Here is a 15,548-nt window from a genome sequence, read left to right on the forward strand (position 1 = left end):
ATGGGCTGTATTCCAAGTGTCTTGGTACAATTTCAGAATCCTGTTAGTGAGGATAATGAATTCCATTGCACAGTTCCGAGAAGCCAAAAATGACAGAAACATTAGTAGATCAAGGGATGATCTACACTACCAATTTTACCAACTTGTTAATGTTTGACTCATTGGCATGTCACATGATATTCAATCCAAATTATTGATACTCAGTCCACGTTATTTCTGCCACTATATCCCATAATCTTTTAGGCATGTTACATCATTACTTGTTAACATGTTGCAGTTCTCCCCCAGATTATATATCAGTACATGCTAAACCTGTGATACTGTTGTAGAGCCAGGAGGAACAGCTTCAGTGGATTGGGGCTGATGGGCAATAGGCCTACTGGGCAGCAGCAACTCTGAGGAGAATATTCAGTTGTTTTCCCAACCTCTTTCCCCTGCCCCTTCCTTCTCTCTCTGAATTCCCAGTCAACTGGAGAGTAAATGCAGTGCTGCTTCTCCCCTCCCCTCCACTTTGAAAAAAGTTTGTGATACTTTCAAGTCTGATCCCACTGGCTTCACCCCACAGGCGTTAACAAGCAGCAGCACCCTCCTCTCCCCACCCCTTCTCCTTCTCTATCAATTTCCAATGAAATCAATTTATTAATTTCCAGCATCAAGTCAAGTCTCAAGTCTTCTCTTTCAAGTTCATGTCGAGTCTCAAGTCAATGCAAGAAATTTTTGAGTCAAGTCTCAATTCTCTTCTCGTCTCAAGAGCCAACTTTAACAGAAAAAAGGGAGGTGGCAGTGGAGTATGTAGGGGGTGGAAGGGCTGTAACCCCCCAGATGTCCCCATCTGCATTTCTCCCAATGATGCTTTATTTACATCCCCCTGTCGCAACCCCTCCTCCCTATCCTGCCCCCATCCCCTTGAATCCCCCACCCACCCAGTGCCTTGGCTGCGTTCCTGCCTGCCTTCCAACCTGATGCAGATGCCTTCTGCCAAGATCACCCCAGGTTATGCTGCCCCACTTCGGATGCAGGTGGTAAGCCCTGGAGCAACTTGGTCATAAAAACAGTAGAAATCTCAAGTCGGGTGGAGTCACTTGCTCATTGCTCTCGAGTAAGACTTGGGAGAAAGTCCCTTGACTTGTGTCCCCCAACATGATTATTTTCTGTGTGGGGAGGGAGGAGGAGCTGTTAATTTATTTTCTCCCATTAAAAATTTTTTACTTCACTTCATTGAATTTGTGTATTGAGCTAAAAAATGCAAAATTAATAAAATTTAAAGGGCCATTTCTCTGCACACATTCCATTTCCAACTCATATTCCTCCCACGCTGCAGTTCTGTGTACCACATGATGAGTTTCTCAGCACAATGGAAACTGCACTTCATTCTATGCAGATGTCCAACTGTGATCAATGTATTTTGCAGAAATGCTGCGACTTGTGTGGATCTGCCCCAAGTGGCAAATGCATTCCAATGCATGTTTACTCCTACTGCCTTCCTGGAAGATTACTCTCTAGAGAGTATATTTTGCATTGCAACCAAAATACATTGGGTAGCCCCAGAGAAGCCACTGAGTTATGTTCAGTATTCATATGACTGATTTTTTATTTATGTTAATGGGACTTCCCTTCATAGGACTAAGAAAGAATAAAATACAAAACTTGGGGATCAACAATCCAAGTGCAGAATAAAATTATCCAACCAAGGAGATGCTGAGGTCATTTAGGTTTTATTTACAGAACTGTATCCTCTCAGCTTTGTTGAAGGAACAATTGGCCTTTGGTAGCTTACACTAAACAGAAAGTAGCTCTGCTACAAAGCTGCTACAAAGTGCAAGCACTGCCAGGTCTCAACATCTGACCGGAAGTTTCAGGGTTTAAACCTCTTTTCAAGACTTCTAGGGGAAGGATTAAATTTTCCAAAGTATATTGTTGATGGAAAGTTGGTTGCTATTCTATACACTAAGCAGTCACCGGTAATATAACAGGTATGTTTTAAAGGACATACAGTTTCCCTGAAGGGGTTCTTAAGACATGCCTGCAGCCAGGTTACTCCTGGCCCAAAGGTAATGAACCTCTTTCAAGTCCAAGGACTGAATTCCATTCTTAGGGACAGTATTCCAGGAGCAGAAAAGCCAAGGATGAACTCCTCAAAGTAGTAGCAAGTCATTAAGTCTTAGGAATGAAGAAAATTGCAGAGAAGTCAAAAAACTGTCCAGTGACTGCAGCCAGGGAAAAGAGAGTGCTAAGGTTCTGCACCCCTGCCCTAGTCTAGAGGAGGGGCAATATTTTAGACTGGGAACAACACACATTTTTTGCTGGACTGGAGAATGTTTGTGCCTGACTCTAACCCTATGCTCATCAGGCTTCAAGCTGAGCCAGTCAGAATTTCCCCTGCATCTGTCACCCACCAACCCTTAATTCCACCCTTGGAGCTGTAAGGGTCTCGCAATCCCTAATCAGAGCTGGATTTTTCAACAGTGATCAGGGTTCTTTTAAGTTCTACTATTATATCTTGAGTGTAATGGGCAGCACTCAAACCAATTTAATAAATAAACAAATAAATATTTCTCTTAGTGACACTGAAAATACTGGAAAAGTAATGCTACATTTTCCTCTGGACTTGCCATTTATAATCTTATCCGGTCTCAGCCATTAAGAAGCATAATACATTTGCTGGTTTTAAAATGTCACAAGAGTTTTGTTTTCGCTGCAACAGACTGATGGCCGTATTCCTGATCATACTGAACATGCAGTCTGAGATATCCTACTATATTTCAGCATTTAGAAATAAATGCTCTCACTCGGTTTGTTAAGCTACGGGGCTGGTGTGGCATTTATTCATAGGGGATGTATACTAAGGTGCATCTCATTTTTTTCCTAGTGTTCAAATGAAAGAATGGTAGTCCATTCATGCTCCAAGGAACTCTACCAACACTACACAGATTCTAGATATGAGTCTGGCCATTCACTCCAAATTTGAACATGAAGCTGGGGGTCAAATTGCAAATGCTGGGTTGTATCTTCCTTAGTTTCAAACACAAACCTTCCATGTTGTATATTGGGACTTCACTACCTGGGTTGGGGAAAGTAAAATTCAAGCCTTCTGGATCACATGTGCAAGAAGCGCACACACAATTCCTGATGCAGAACCTCTCAGGGCATGAACCTTGCCATACACTCTGCTCACAGTCTGAAACTCTCTTCCAGGTGAGGCTTGGAAGGTGGCAACAAATGAAGGGCTTTCTCCCCTGTCCCCCCCATTATGGAGTGAACTTTTCAGTGCCATGTTAAAACCCTTTCTTTACTCCCACAAAACCGGCAGCATATGATAGGTTTTTAAATCAGATCACAGGATATCCTCTGGATATGTATATATCTCTGCTCTGTTTATCAGTCTGTTTTTAGGGTTTTAGGCATAATACAATACCATGATTTTAAGGCTGCCTCTTTGTAAATCACCCAGACAGCTTTTATTGGGTGGTATAGAAATGTAATTAATGAAACTCTTTAAATACATCCAAAAATGGCTGAAAAGGAGCCTTGGCTTAAATGTTAAGCAAGTTGTTGTGTTATACTACAAAACGGTACCCCATCTCTGAATACAGGTGAATATGTATTTACTACACCTGTATCCCAATCCTTTTCCAAAATGTGACATAACCTTTTCAGAATGACATAACCTCATTTTGCCTCCCAATAGCCCTGTGAAGTAGGTTAGGCTATGAATGTGACTCACCCAGGGCAATCAAGTGAATGTTATGGCCAGACCAAGGAGACCAGCACTGTACCAGTTTCTTATTGTTTTTTGAGCCTTAAACAATGTTCCTTCCCATTCACAGAAGCTATGTAACTAGCTGCTTCCCAGGAAAAACATCACAGCAGGGTGCAGACCTGCCTGGCTTCATGCACTAGCCAAAGAAAGAGCACTTGCAGAGAGCTTGCTTCTACCCTCTCTGCTAGAAGTAACACTTGCCTCTAACTCCAGTTGCTCTAGCACTACACTCCCAAGGGGAACATGCTCTGAACCCATCTACCAATCTAAAGGACTAAGGGCTGTTGGCTGTCCTCGTCTGTTTGAGCTGATTGTTTTGAGTACCTGTAGCTGTCCTATTATAATGCTGTGAACTACCTTGAGAATCATTGATGGAAAGATGACGCATAAATAATCTGTCTAAATAAAAGCTTTGAAGCTGCTTTTCCAAGTGAGGTAGCAATTCTTCAGTGCCTATTTGTAAGTGTATATTGCAAATACAAGTCACTTAATGTATTTCAAGTTTTGTCAGGAGGCCTGTTAATCTCTCACTTCCTCAAGCAAATTCACTTCTTCCAGCAAGCCTTAGAAGCTAACAGCAACATCTCTGAGAGGTAGAGCAAAGAATCAAACTGTTCTGGAGAGTGAAAAGACAGCATCAAGGGAAAGGAGATCAAGATGAGTGACATTTCACAAAGCTGCTTCTTAAGCTTGATCACATTTCCCAGCAAAGTACAAATCACAGGTCAATGTCTCTGTAAAAATGCCACCTTACTTTACCATCATCAAGGACCTTTATCACGTTATGTAAAGTTGTGCCACTGCAAAATGCCTACAGCCAGCCTGTTGACAGTTCCAGCACCTTCAACAGCAGCCACCATGCCAAAATACAGCAGATGAAGCATCGCCTGACATTTTATATCCAGGCCAAGAAAAGCTTTGGCTACGCAACTACGGCATGTCAGATTGCTGTTAAAGGCAGAAGAACAAGGGCCACTGAATAACTAGTATACGTGAAAGTCACCTCCAACATCAGGGCAGCACCAGGTCAAACTAAGACATATTGCATTCCTCTTGCACAAATGAAAAAAAAAGTGCTCTTCTTTTAATACCACGAATACTTCTGCTATGGTGCCTTGCAGAAATACTTGCCTGCCCTTTGACTTTTCCATGTTTTGTTGTGACTCTGCAATTGAAATGGATTTTACCATTTGATGAACCACTTGATGAACCCCTGATACTCAACACTGTGAAGTATTTTCACTGGGCCACAAAAGTAAACAAAAACAAGCTGGCACTTCTTGGTTGGATTTGGCACCTAAGCCTGAGCTGAGGGAGAGGTGCAGACAGAATACAGATAAAGGACTGGAAATCCACTGTTAAAATGTCCACTCTGTTCTTTCTCTACACACTATCTCTTGATGCAGTCCTCTCCAAATGCAGGCTGCTTTATCCAGTGTGGAATTATAAATTGGACAAGGCAGTCCCATGTTTCAGTAAAGTGGCTTCTGCTGCAGCAGTGCTGATGCCAGCACATGTTGGGGACATGAGCTAATCCAGCAGCCGCGTCCAAATTGCAATACAGCCATTCGGAGAGAGCTAGCATAACAAGGACAGCCACTCCCAGAGAGCTTTTGACAACGACGCTCTCATCTACCAATCCCAGGCCTTTTCAAAACAATGCACCCACGTCAGCCATGCATGAACGGCACTGATCAACACACAGGGCCAGCTGAAATGCCAAGATGACATCACAGAATGCATTCATTTCCTCTCCTCTCATCCCACACACAAGCAGGCTGCCAGAGGAACCCAGAGTTCCACTCTTGTCCAGGTTTCCATAGCCCAGTTAACAGGAAACTTCTACATGGGCCCCTCAGGCAACAGGCTTCCCAGGAGAATGGTTCACAAGCCCTGTGGAGCATCAAAGTTTCTACAAATTCTCAAAACAGTATCTTGAAGCAAAACTCCCAAGGACACAGGTTATCCCTTATATTTAATGTTAGACTTGGATGTTTGTAAAAATTGTGCTTCTTTGCACAGATTTTTTTTTTAAATCCCATCATTCAACTCCAACTTATCTTCCTGTATATATCATGATTCGATATATTTCTATGAATGATGAAGCTACAATCTTCATTTCTAATAAAATACATCAGATCAGCTTCCTTTCACTGTACTGTTGGAGCTGTGCCTGACCAGCTAGTTGATTAGTGGTGAGCAGGGAATGCTGGCAGTTGGAGGAGCTTTCTATCGAAATGGGCCCTAATTGCCCCCCAACACAAGAAGGCATATAGTCTGGGCTTCTCCTTTGACTCCAGTGGGAGCATTTTTGTTTATGTAAAATGTTGACATACAATAAGAGCAAATATATACCACCAACATAGGCCCAGCCCACCCATAAAGACAACCCAGGGTGTTCTTGTAGCCTAGGTTATCAAGATTGACCAAGCATGCTAGTTCAAACAGCCCAGCGATACTCTGGATTTGGCATCAGCTCCAAACCCAGAAATCCAACTTCTCTTTCCCACAACAAACCAACGTTGGAAACTAAAATTAAATCAGAGTCAAACTGTGGCTTGCTAGAGGAAGAAACAAGCCAGAGCTCCAGGTTTTGACATCACACTAAGCCGCTTGAGGGTCCCTCAGTTGATTAGATACTCCCAAGGGCAGGAACAACCAAACCAGAGTGATTAAGCAACACAAAGTGGCAGAGGTCTATAAAACTCAGTTTTTAAAAGAACACAAACTGGGTTGTCTTTTATGTGTTAACCAGGCCTGAAACTGATTTAGCACATTCCTTCTCCCTAAGAGCTAAGAAACTGTATAGCTCTATTAGAAGGGCAAGAAATCACAGAATTCTCAGACCCATCAAACTTCCCCAGGGGAAGTCATGACTGTTCAGCTGGTATAAAACCAGTATATACATATAGTGTACACATCTAGTACCATGTTTCCCCAAAAATAAGACCTAGTACTATTTTTACTACTTGCTAAAACATAAGATCTACCCCAAAAATAAGACCTAGCTGTGTTTATTCCCAGGGCCAGTGGGAAACATAAACAGCCTTTTTAAACTTTATTTTGTAACTTAAGTTTAACTTAATGCACTGTGTGAAGGAAACATGCTTATGCAGCTCTGCTCCCTCCGCTCCCTGAGGAGGGAGCAGAGCCACATAAGCCAATGCTTCCTCTATAGCGCCAGCTCCTGTCACAGGTGGAGTGATACCAAATGTACCAAATGTACATGTATTCATGCTGTTGTACATGAATAAGTGTGGATTGTTGTACACATTAAAAATAAAATAAAAAAATAAGACCTAGTGTGTTTTTGTGAGCCAAAAAAAGAAGTAAGACAGTGTCTTATTTTTGGGGAAACACAGTAACAGCACTGTTTTCTGTTTGGGAAATGCATGTCCTTTTTCAAACACATTAATCACATTGGCTGAAGTCTTTCACAGGTTGCACTGCTTTAACTCCATTGAAATAAATGAGATTTAAGCAGCCTAACTGCAAATCAGAGAACCTTTAAAGTTTTCTTGATTACAGGTGCTGGAATTTCACATTGTTATAAAACCAAGCCACATACCAAATTGGATGAAGAGACTATTGCAGTGTAAATCAATGGAATTTTAATGATTCAGACAGTCCATGGGACACTTCCACTGACTGGCTAATGAGCACATATGTTTCCCTTGGATGTACTACAAGTCCATGAAAACTGTGAAAACATTTCCATTAACTTTCAGCAAGAAGGACAGACTTCTGATACATTATGCTAGGACTGTAGGCAATGCAAATAAAGACTATCTTATGCAGCCTGTCTCTGGTAAAATATTGCCCAATTTGGGGTCGCTCTTAGGGATGCTTTATACAAAATAAAGTTAGTGTTGATCCATACAATTCCTTGGATCTTTCTAAGTTAAACATCTTCTAAGAGAGCGAGTGTGGTGTAGTGGTGAAGAGCATGGGACTGGGACTCAGGCGACCCGGGTTCTAGTCCCCGCTCAGCCATGGAGCCAACTGGGTGACTTTGGGCCAGTCACAGACTCTCAGCCCAACCTACCTCACAGGGTTGTTGTTGTGGGGATAAGATGGAGGAGGAGATGTAAGCTGCCTTGAGCCCTTTGTAGGAAAAAGGCAGGATATAAATAAACAAATAAATAAATAAACACCTGCATTTTAAAGTACACATGAATCCACATGCACACATATGAGCACAAATCAGCAAATCACCTTTCCCGTAAATGTTGCTGCAGGTGTTCTATGATAAATACAACCAGATCAACTGCAAGAACAAATATGTGTTTAACATTTTTAGTTTCCATCTCTGTGTAAAGTGAGGAAGGGACTTAGGTAGTAGTTCTCAGTGTGAGAATAGAACTATAACTGGACATATTTGTCCCTCTCTTTACCTGTGAAATTCTGGAGAAGGTATATGGTATATATTTGTATCATCAATGAAGCTTCATTCATGAAACTTCCATATTTTATATTTTAAATACAAAAAAATAAAGAAATATTCCAAGGAAAATCTCTAATTATGAACATCTGTAAAGATGAAGAGGGAGCGTGTGTGTACATGCACACACACACAGTGCCTGAGCAGTGTTTACAGGCCCATTAAAATCACAGTTTAAAAGCTAAACAAACATGAAATTTGTCAAGCATAGTAGAACTGCCCTTAATAAGTTAATGATTACAGAGATGAGCACAGAGTGAAGTATTTTAAGTTTCCATTGATTTCAGTGGAATTTATCATTGAAATGACAGCCCTTTACATTTTTTTAACGTGCTGGATTGTGTCCAGATTCTAAATCATACTCTTGTCCAATTCTTCATTAGGAATTGGACATGCATTCAGTTCTTCCTAGGCATTTCAATGACAGAACACAGTCATTTATTTGTTTTTCAGAATTATGTACATTATTCTAAACTGATTGAATCTGCAGGATTACATTGCAGATTGATAAATGCAGTCCCATTGTATAAATATGTGGATATCAAATACCAGTTAAATCATCTTCAGGTAAAGACATGTGGAATGCAGTGTCATGCATCCTTATTTAAAAGTAATCCATAGTGATGTACAATAGAATTCACTCCAAAATAAGCACGCACAGAATCACAATATTAAGCAGTCACATTTTTAAAGGATGCTTGAACACTTGCATAGATAAAAGTAAAATACATTCCCCACAACCACATCACTAAGTTTTGCGCTTCACAGGACTGGAGCATTATTTCCAGGAGAGAGTATATGTTTGGCGGCAAGTCAATGCTTCTGTTCTTTAAAATACATCCCAGCTTTGGGACCTGATTAAAAGCTAGCAACAAATAAGATATGAATATGCTTAACGTCAATTCTAATAAAACCATATACATGACAATGTCCATAGGCTTACTTGTCATGACTTAGTGATTTTCAGTAAATTGGTGTAAAGCTCTTGGAATGGCTTGGAACTAAGGTTGCATTCACTGATCACAATTAAGCCTGTATCCAATTCCAGACTACAGTTTCCCCTTGCCAATTTTAGTGTTAAATTAAAAGTGCATGGCAAGAAAACATCCCTCTAGGAAATTGTACCAATAGCTGCCTGAGTTCAGCTGTGAAAACTTTTTCTAGACTATAGAATTCAAGGTCATATTCAATGTTATTCCTACTCAGAAAAGATGCATTGAAAGGAATTGTATTTAACTTAGAGATGATTCTTGGAAAAAGCCTTATGGCTGCAAAGGAAAGGGGTTATTCTTTTTTAATGCTCCCCAATTCAAAAGTACCTACCCACAGAAAATTAGCATGTGTGAGAAAACATTGCTTTAGAAATTGGATGTCTAATTTCCTCTGTACAGGAAATGTTTTATACATAAGGAAGCAGTCATTCAGTAATGCAATTTCCCACCTGCAGTCTTAAGTGATCCAGGCCAGGAACAGTTTTGACACCACATTTGCTGTTTATGTAAACTAACCTCAGGGTACACCATTTGCATCAAAATTCCTAGTCTTTTTAGAGATACACTAGATGCAGACAAAAATGCAAAAGAAGACCAGACCTGAAGACCAATACAAAGCAAGTTTGTAGCATAGAAATCTATGCTAATCAAGTAGCCAGTGCAGACAAGCCTTGGAAAGCTACCATTCTCTAGATATTACTGGTGTAAGTCCATTTTACCTTCACCCAATGTATGGCATGCACTGTTTATTTATCTGGAGTATATCAAGATGTTCAGAGAAGCTTTTAAATCAACAGTGACATAATAACACCCATATAATCTTACTATGTTATCTTTTTCTCATCAACTAGGTTTATGCATGGTAACTGTTATTATAACATCATAAAAGCATGACTGGTTGATTGTGTAAAAAGGTTATCATAAAGCTGTTGTTGCAGAGAGCTGAACTGTTTGTTTAATCACATGAAAGGAGAAAGAAAGCCGCCTGCTTGAAAACTGCCACCTCGACTAGCTTGCATTAATTGCTTGCTTTCTTTGCGTGCCCATGTGGATAGCCTCCACCAAGAAGAAAGTCTAAAAGACAACAATACATCTCTCTCAATACTAATTTACACACATCAATGATCACAAGTTATATAAACTGGCCATTTGGGCAAAGAAAATCTCTGGAATTCGAAGTGTGACAGTTAAAATGAACATAAAGACAGCAGAATCTCATTTTAGTCCACACTTCAAAAGCTGTAAGCATTAATGAGGCCAAATTCCCTCCCACACATCGTTTGTGAATTCAGAAGGTTTCATGTATGACACGCAAAGTTCCTCAGAGCCTTTCTCCTGGCTTATTTTTACACACAAATGAACACTGCTAATATGTGATTTTAAAGCCATAAAGGAATTGTGTGACTCAAGTGCACATTGTCCAACTAATCGTGGAAGGGAAGGCAACACTTGATCTCGTTATCACTTGTGACAATGCCCTTTGGTTATATTTTATTTTAGAGCTTCTTCAGGACCTGTGTGCCTAGGACAAGAATGGCATTAAAGAAGCCTTTAAATGCTGTTACTGTAGCAGCATCAAAGGGAAAAATAGCAATTGCACTACTGTGGCATAGTAATGAATGCTGGAATGGGATTTGAAGATCCAGCTTCTAGCTGCCACCCAGCCATGGGAATTGCAACTTTAGGTGACTCTGACTGAATCTCAGCATAACCTACCTCATAGGTAGTTGTGAGGATAAAATGATGAGAAATAAGCTGCCTTGGGTTCCTTGAGGAAAAAAAAGGGATAGCTATACATGACTAAATAAATGTGTGCATTTACTCAAAAATAAGCACTGGGCTTACTTCCGGTAAGTGTGCTTAGAACTGGGTTGCAAAGGCACGCACATTTCAGACAAGCACATGTTCAATTGCATCCAGCGCGTCTTAAGCGCACTTAGACGTGTCTACTCGGAAGTAAGTTACGCTGGGCTTTTTTCCAGGCAAGTGTTTATAGGAATGCAGCCTCGCAGTGCTTTTGCTGGATTGTGCCCTAACTTCAACGGGACTCGTCTGCAGTTACAGATGGGGCACATGCACGTATGCACTGCAGTATTGGTCCGGCGGCTGTGGATGATGGGAGCTGTGATCCAGGACGTCTGGAGGGCTTTAATCACTTCCTCCCCCCACCCCCGGCGCGCAACAACCGAAGCCTCTCGGTTGCTAGAGCTGCGGCCGCTGCCTAAGCACACCACATTCCTCTCCAGCTGTTGTTTCCTGTGTGCTCTAACTTTATGTTCTCTTTCTCACTTCCCCTTCAAAGTCAAAGACGCTGTCACCGATAGGTCTCCAGAAATCGAAAGCAAGCCAGGATTAAAAGAGCGCGCGAGGAGTTTCTTCCAAAGCAAGATAATAAGAATCGCATTAAGTAAAGGCACCCAAGGATTCCTTCCCCTTCCCTGACGGAGTCGCCCAGTTCACACGATCCTTACCCCAAGGTGCTGATGAAGCCATTGACCGAGCCCTCGGCATAGAGGGAGACGATGTCCCCGATGTACAGAAAGCTGGACATTTTGTCAGACATCTTGACTCATTTTCGGAAAGTTTCCTGTTTTGTTTACCCGAATACAAAAACAAAAGCCCTCCTTTGAGATAGCCCCCCACCCCCCTCACACCGGTTCAAAACCAAAGTGAGACAACCAGCGGTCAGTCAACTTGCAAAAACGATGGTTGCCGCCAAGAGCGCCAGCTGGTGGCGATCGGAGTCTCCAGGGGCTGGTGGCGATCGGGGTCCCATACACCGCGGACTTCCCTACCCGTATTTGCTTCTGGGCTGCCAGTTTACAAAAACAAGAAACTCTTTTGCCCCGCTTCTTCCTTTACACCGCAGAAAACATGGTTCGTGCTGCTGCTTCACTGCTCCGTCCCTTCCCTTTTTCTGCTCATTTCTCCTTTCTTAAAGTTGTCTTCCTAAATCCACTTGGATCGCTTTTCCTTCCCCCACCCCGCCTTTTTAATGTATTTATTTTTCTTTTCTTCTTCGCCTTATCTTCCCTTCTCGGAACTCTTTCAACCTCCTCTCTTCTTTCCACTGCAACCGCAGACCGATTTCTCCTACTTTTTCTGCCTGAACTGAAACTCTCGCAAAAAAGGCTGCTTCCCATTGAGGCGGCGAAGAAGGCCGGGCTCCCAGCGCCTTCCAGCCAATCGCAGAAGCCGGGAGGCGGGGCGACGGGAGGTAAAAGGCATAGGAAGGGGACCGTGGGAGTGAAACGCCTCAAGGTGTGTTCTCGGCGAAGCAATCCATGCTTTAAACCGCTTTAAAGCCGTGGGGACGGGGGCGGTGCTAGGTACCGAAAAGCTCAGGGCCGCAAGATAACAGAACAAGCACACATGTGCATCTGCTCATTTGCATATCCCTCTCTGTGTGTCTCTCTAAAGGTCCCTATCTCCTAAAGCCATCCCCAATTGTAGGAAGGAATGTATGGATAGGGAAGAGGACGACACTTGATGCCAGGAAAAAACTGAAAGCAGAAGGCTTCAAGGGGTCAAACGAGATGAAGCACGTGTGGGCAAAAGGCAGTTGATCCAGCGGAATCGGATGAAGCAGGGAACATCAGAGACCCTGTACCATTATTGGAGCATGTGTCCACGGACAGTAGGATGGAAGGGCAGATGGCCTCCTAGAGATTCAGGGATCCGAATTAAAGATTCGAAGCGCCAGCCCTAGTGAGCCATCTTGTAACACCACCTCTGCCTGGAGAGATGATTCATACAGCTCCCTCTCTGAGCACTTTTTCAGAACCCACAAGTTCTGCCTTTTCTGGCTGACGGGCAGTGCAGATAACACTGATGCAGCATTTGGCAGAGGGGCAGCTGTGCTAATCTGTTTGCAGCAAAAAAGTTAGTCTTGTAGCCCCTTCAAGTCTAGCAAATCTATTCTGGCAAAAGCTTTCATGGCTACTGTCCTTTTTATCAGATTCATGATGTGCTAACTTCAAATTTGAGGTTATTAGTTCATACATATGATGAAAGAGGGAGTGTCCAGAAAAGCTTGATAAATGAATGTTAGTCTTTAAGGTGCTGCAAGATTCATTGTTGTTTTCACAGATGTAAAACGAGGTTAAGGATGCTTCCAAATAACGTTTTTATGCCACCTGCATGGAAACTTGCAGGGCTTGGGCAACTATGTCCTCCACTCACACCCAAGTCCATGTTTTCCCACCACTTCTTCCATTTTTTCTTATTCCAGACAATCCGTTACAAAAGAAAAGATGGGATAGCTGCACAATGCCTTCTAATTCCCCTCTCCATATGAAAGCAACCTCATATATTAATAACTGGTAGAGGAGCAACACCTTCTAGAATTAACACCAAAAAATGATGTCCTTATCATTATGTGGGATTGGAATGCTAAAGTAGGAAGCCAAAAGATAACCGGAATAACAGGCAAGTTTGGCCTTGGAGTACAAAATGAAGCAGGGCACAGGCTGGTAGAATTTTGTCAAGAGAATACGATGGTCATAGCAAACACTCTTTTCCAACAACCCGAGAGATGACTCTACACATGGACATCACGGTCAACACAGAAATCAGATTTTACTTATTAAAACATTTCTATGCCGCCCCCATCACAACAAAGGCTCGGGGTGGCTCACAAAATAGTCACAAGATTGACTATGTGCTCTGCAGCCAATGATGGAGAAGCTCTATACAGTCAGTAAAAACTAGACCTGGAGCTGACTGTGGCTCAGATCAAGAGCTTCTGATTGCAAAATTCAGGCTTAAATTGAAGAAAGTAGGGAAAAGCATTAGGCCACTCAGGTATGACCTAAATCATATCCCTGATGAATCCCTGAGTAGAGGTGACAAATAGATTTAAGGAATTAGATCTGATAGACAGAGTGCCTGAAGAACTATGGGTGGAGGTTCGCAACATTGTACAAGAGGTAGCAACTAAAACCATCCCAAAGAATAAGAAATGCAAGAAAGCAAAATGGCTGTCTGAGGAAGCTTTACAAATAGCTGAGGAAAGAAGGGAAGTGAAAGGCAAGGGAGAAAGAGAAAGATACATCCAATTGAATGCAGAATTCCAGAGAATAGCTAGAAGAGATAAGAATGCCTTCTTAAATGAACAGTGCAAAGAAATAGAAGAAAACAATAGACTAAGGAGGACCAGAGATCTCTTCAAGAAAATTGGAGATATGAAGGGAGCGTTTCATGCAAAGGTGGGCATGATAAAGGAACAAAATGGCAGGGACCTAACAAAGGCAGAAGAGATTAAGAGAGGTGGCAAGATTACACAGAACTATACAAGAAAGAGCTTAACATCCCTGATAAACACGATGGGGTGGTCACTGACCTCAAGCCAGACATCCTGGAATGTGAAGTCAAATAGGCCTTAGGAAGTCTGAGCAACAACAAAGCTAGTGGATGTGACAGTATTCCAGATGAGCTATTCAAAATCCTAAAAGACGATGCAGTAAAAGTGCTACACTCAATAGGCCAGCAAATTTGGAAAACTCAACAGTGGCCACAGGATTGGAAAAGATCAGTTTACATTCCAATCCCAAAGAAGGGCAATGCCAAAGAATGTTCAAATTACCACACCATTGCACTCATTTCACATGCTAGCAAATTTATGCTCAAAATCCTACAAGCTACGAGGATTCTACAAGCTACAAGCTAAAATCCTACAAGCTACAAGCTAAAATCCTGAGAACTACGAGAAGTACAGGCAGGATTTCTAGAGAGGAACTAGAGATCAAATTGCCAACATACGCTGGATCATGGAGAAAGCTAGGGAGTTCCAGGAAAACCTCTACTTCTGCTTCATTGACTATGCTAAAGCCTTTGATTGTGTAGATCACAACAAACTGTGGCAAGTTCTTAAAGAGATGGGAGTACCAGATCATCTTATTTGTCTCCTGAGAAACCTATATGTGGGTCAAGAAGCAACAGTGAGAACTGGACATGGAACCACTGATTGGTTCAAAATTGAGAAAGGATTTTCACAAAGCTGTATGCTGTCGCCCTGCCTATTTAACTTATATGCAGAACACATCATGAGAAATGTGGGGCTAGATGAATCACAAGTTGGAATTAAGATTGCAGGGAGAAATAACAACCTCAGACATGCAGATGATACCACTCTCATGGCAGAAAGTGAAGAGGAACTAAAGAGCCTCTTGATGCATGTGAAGGAGGAGAGCACAAAAGTTGGCTTGAAACTCAACATTAAGAAAACTAAGATCATGGCATCCGGTCCACTCACTTCCTGGCAAATAGATGGGGAAGAAATGGAGGTAGTGACAGATTTTATTTTCCTGGGCTCCAAGATCACCGCAGATGGAGACTGCAGCCAAGAAATTAAAAG

At 42.0% G+C, this 15,548-nt stretch overlaps 1 protein-coding gene across 5 annotated transcripts in view; it reads right to left on the bottom strand.

The window, feature by feature from the left end:
- The window catches only part of ITPR2 (inositol 1,4,5-trisphosphate receptor type 2), a 257,101-nt gene that overhangs the window by 215,699 nt on the left and 25,854 nt on the right, over positions 1 to 15,548 (bottom strand). For 2 of the 5 annotated variants that reach the window (XM_044423130.1, XM_044423129.1), the window contains exon 1: positions 11,665 to 12,303. The exons of the other annotated variants lie outside the window; for them this stretch is intronic. In XM_044423130.1, coding sequence (XP_044279065.1) covers positions 11,665 to 11,756 — 92 coding nt within the window. In that variant the 5' untranslated portion in view covers positions 11,757 to 12,303. Of the gene's footprint in view, positions 1 to 11,664; positions 12,304 to 15,548 lie in introns of those variants that run through there. 5 annotated transcript variants of the gene reach the window in all.

Source organism: Varanus komodoensis, unplaced genomic scaffold, assembly GCF_004798865.1.
Source record: "Varanus komodoensis strain SLA01 unplaced genomic scaffold, ASM479886v1 scaffold13_3, whole genome shotgun sequence".
NCBI lineage: Eukaryota > Metazoa > Chordata > Lepidosauria > Squamata > Varanidae > Varanus > Varanus komodoensis.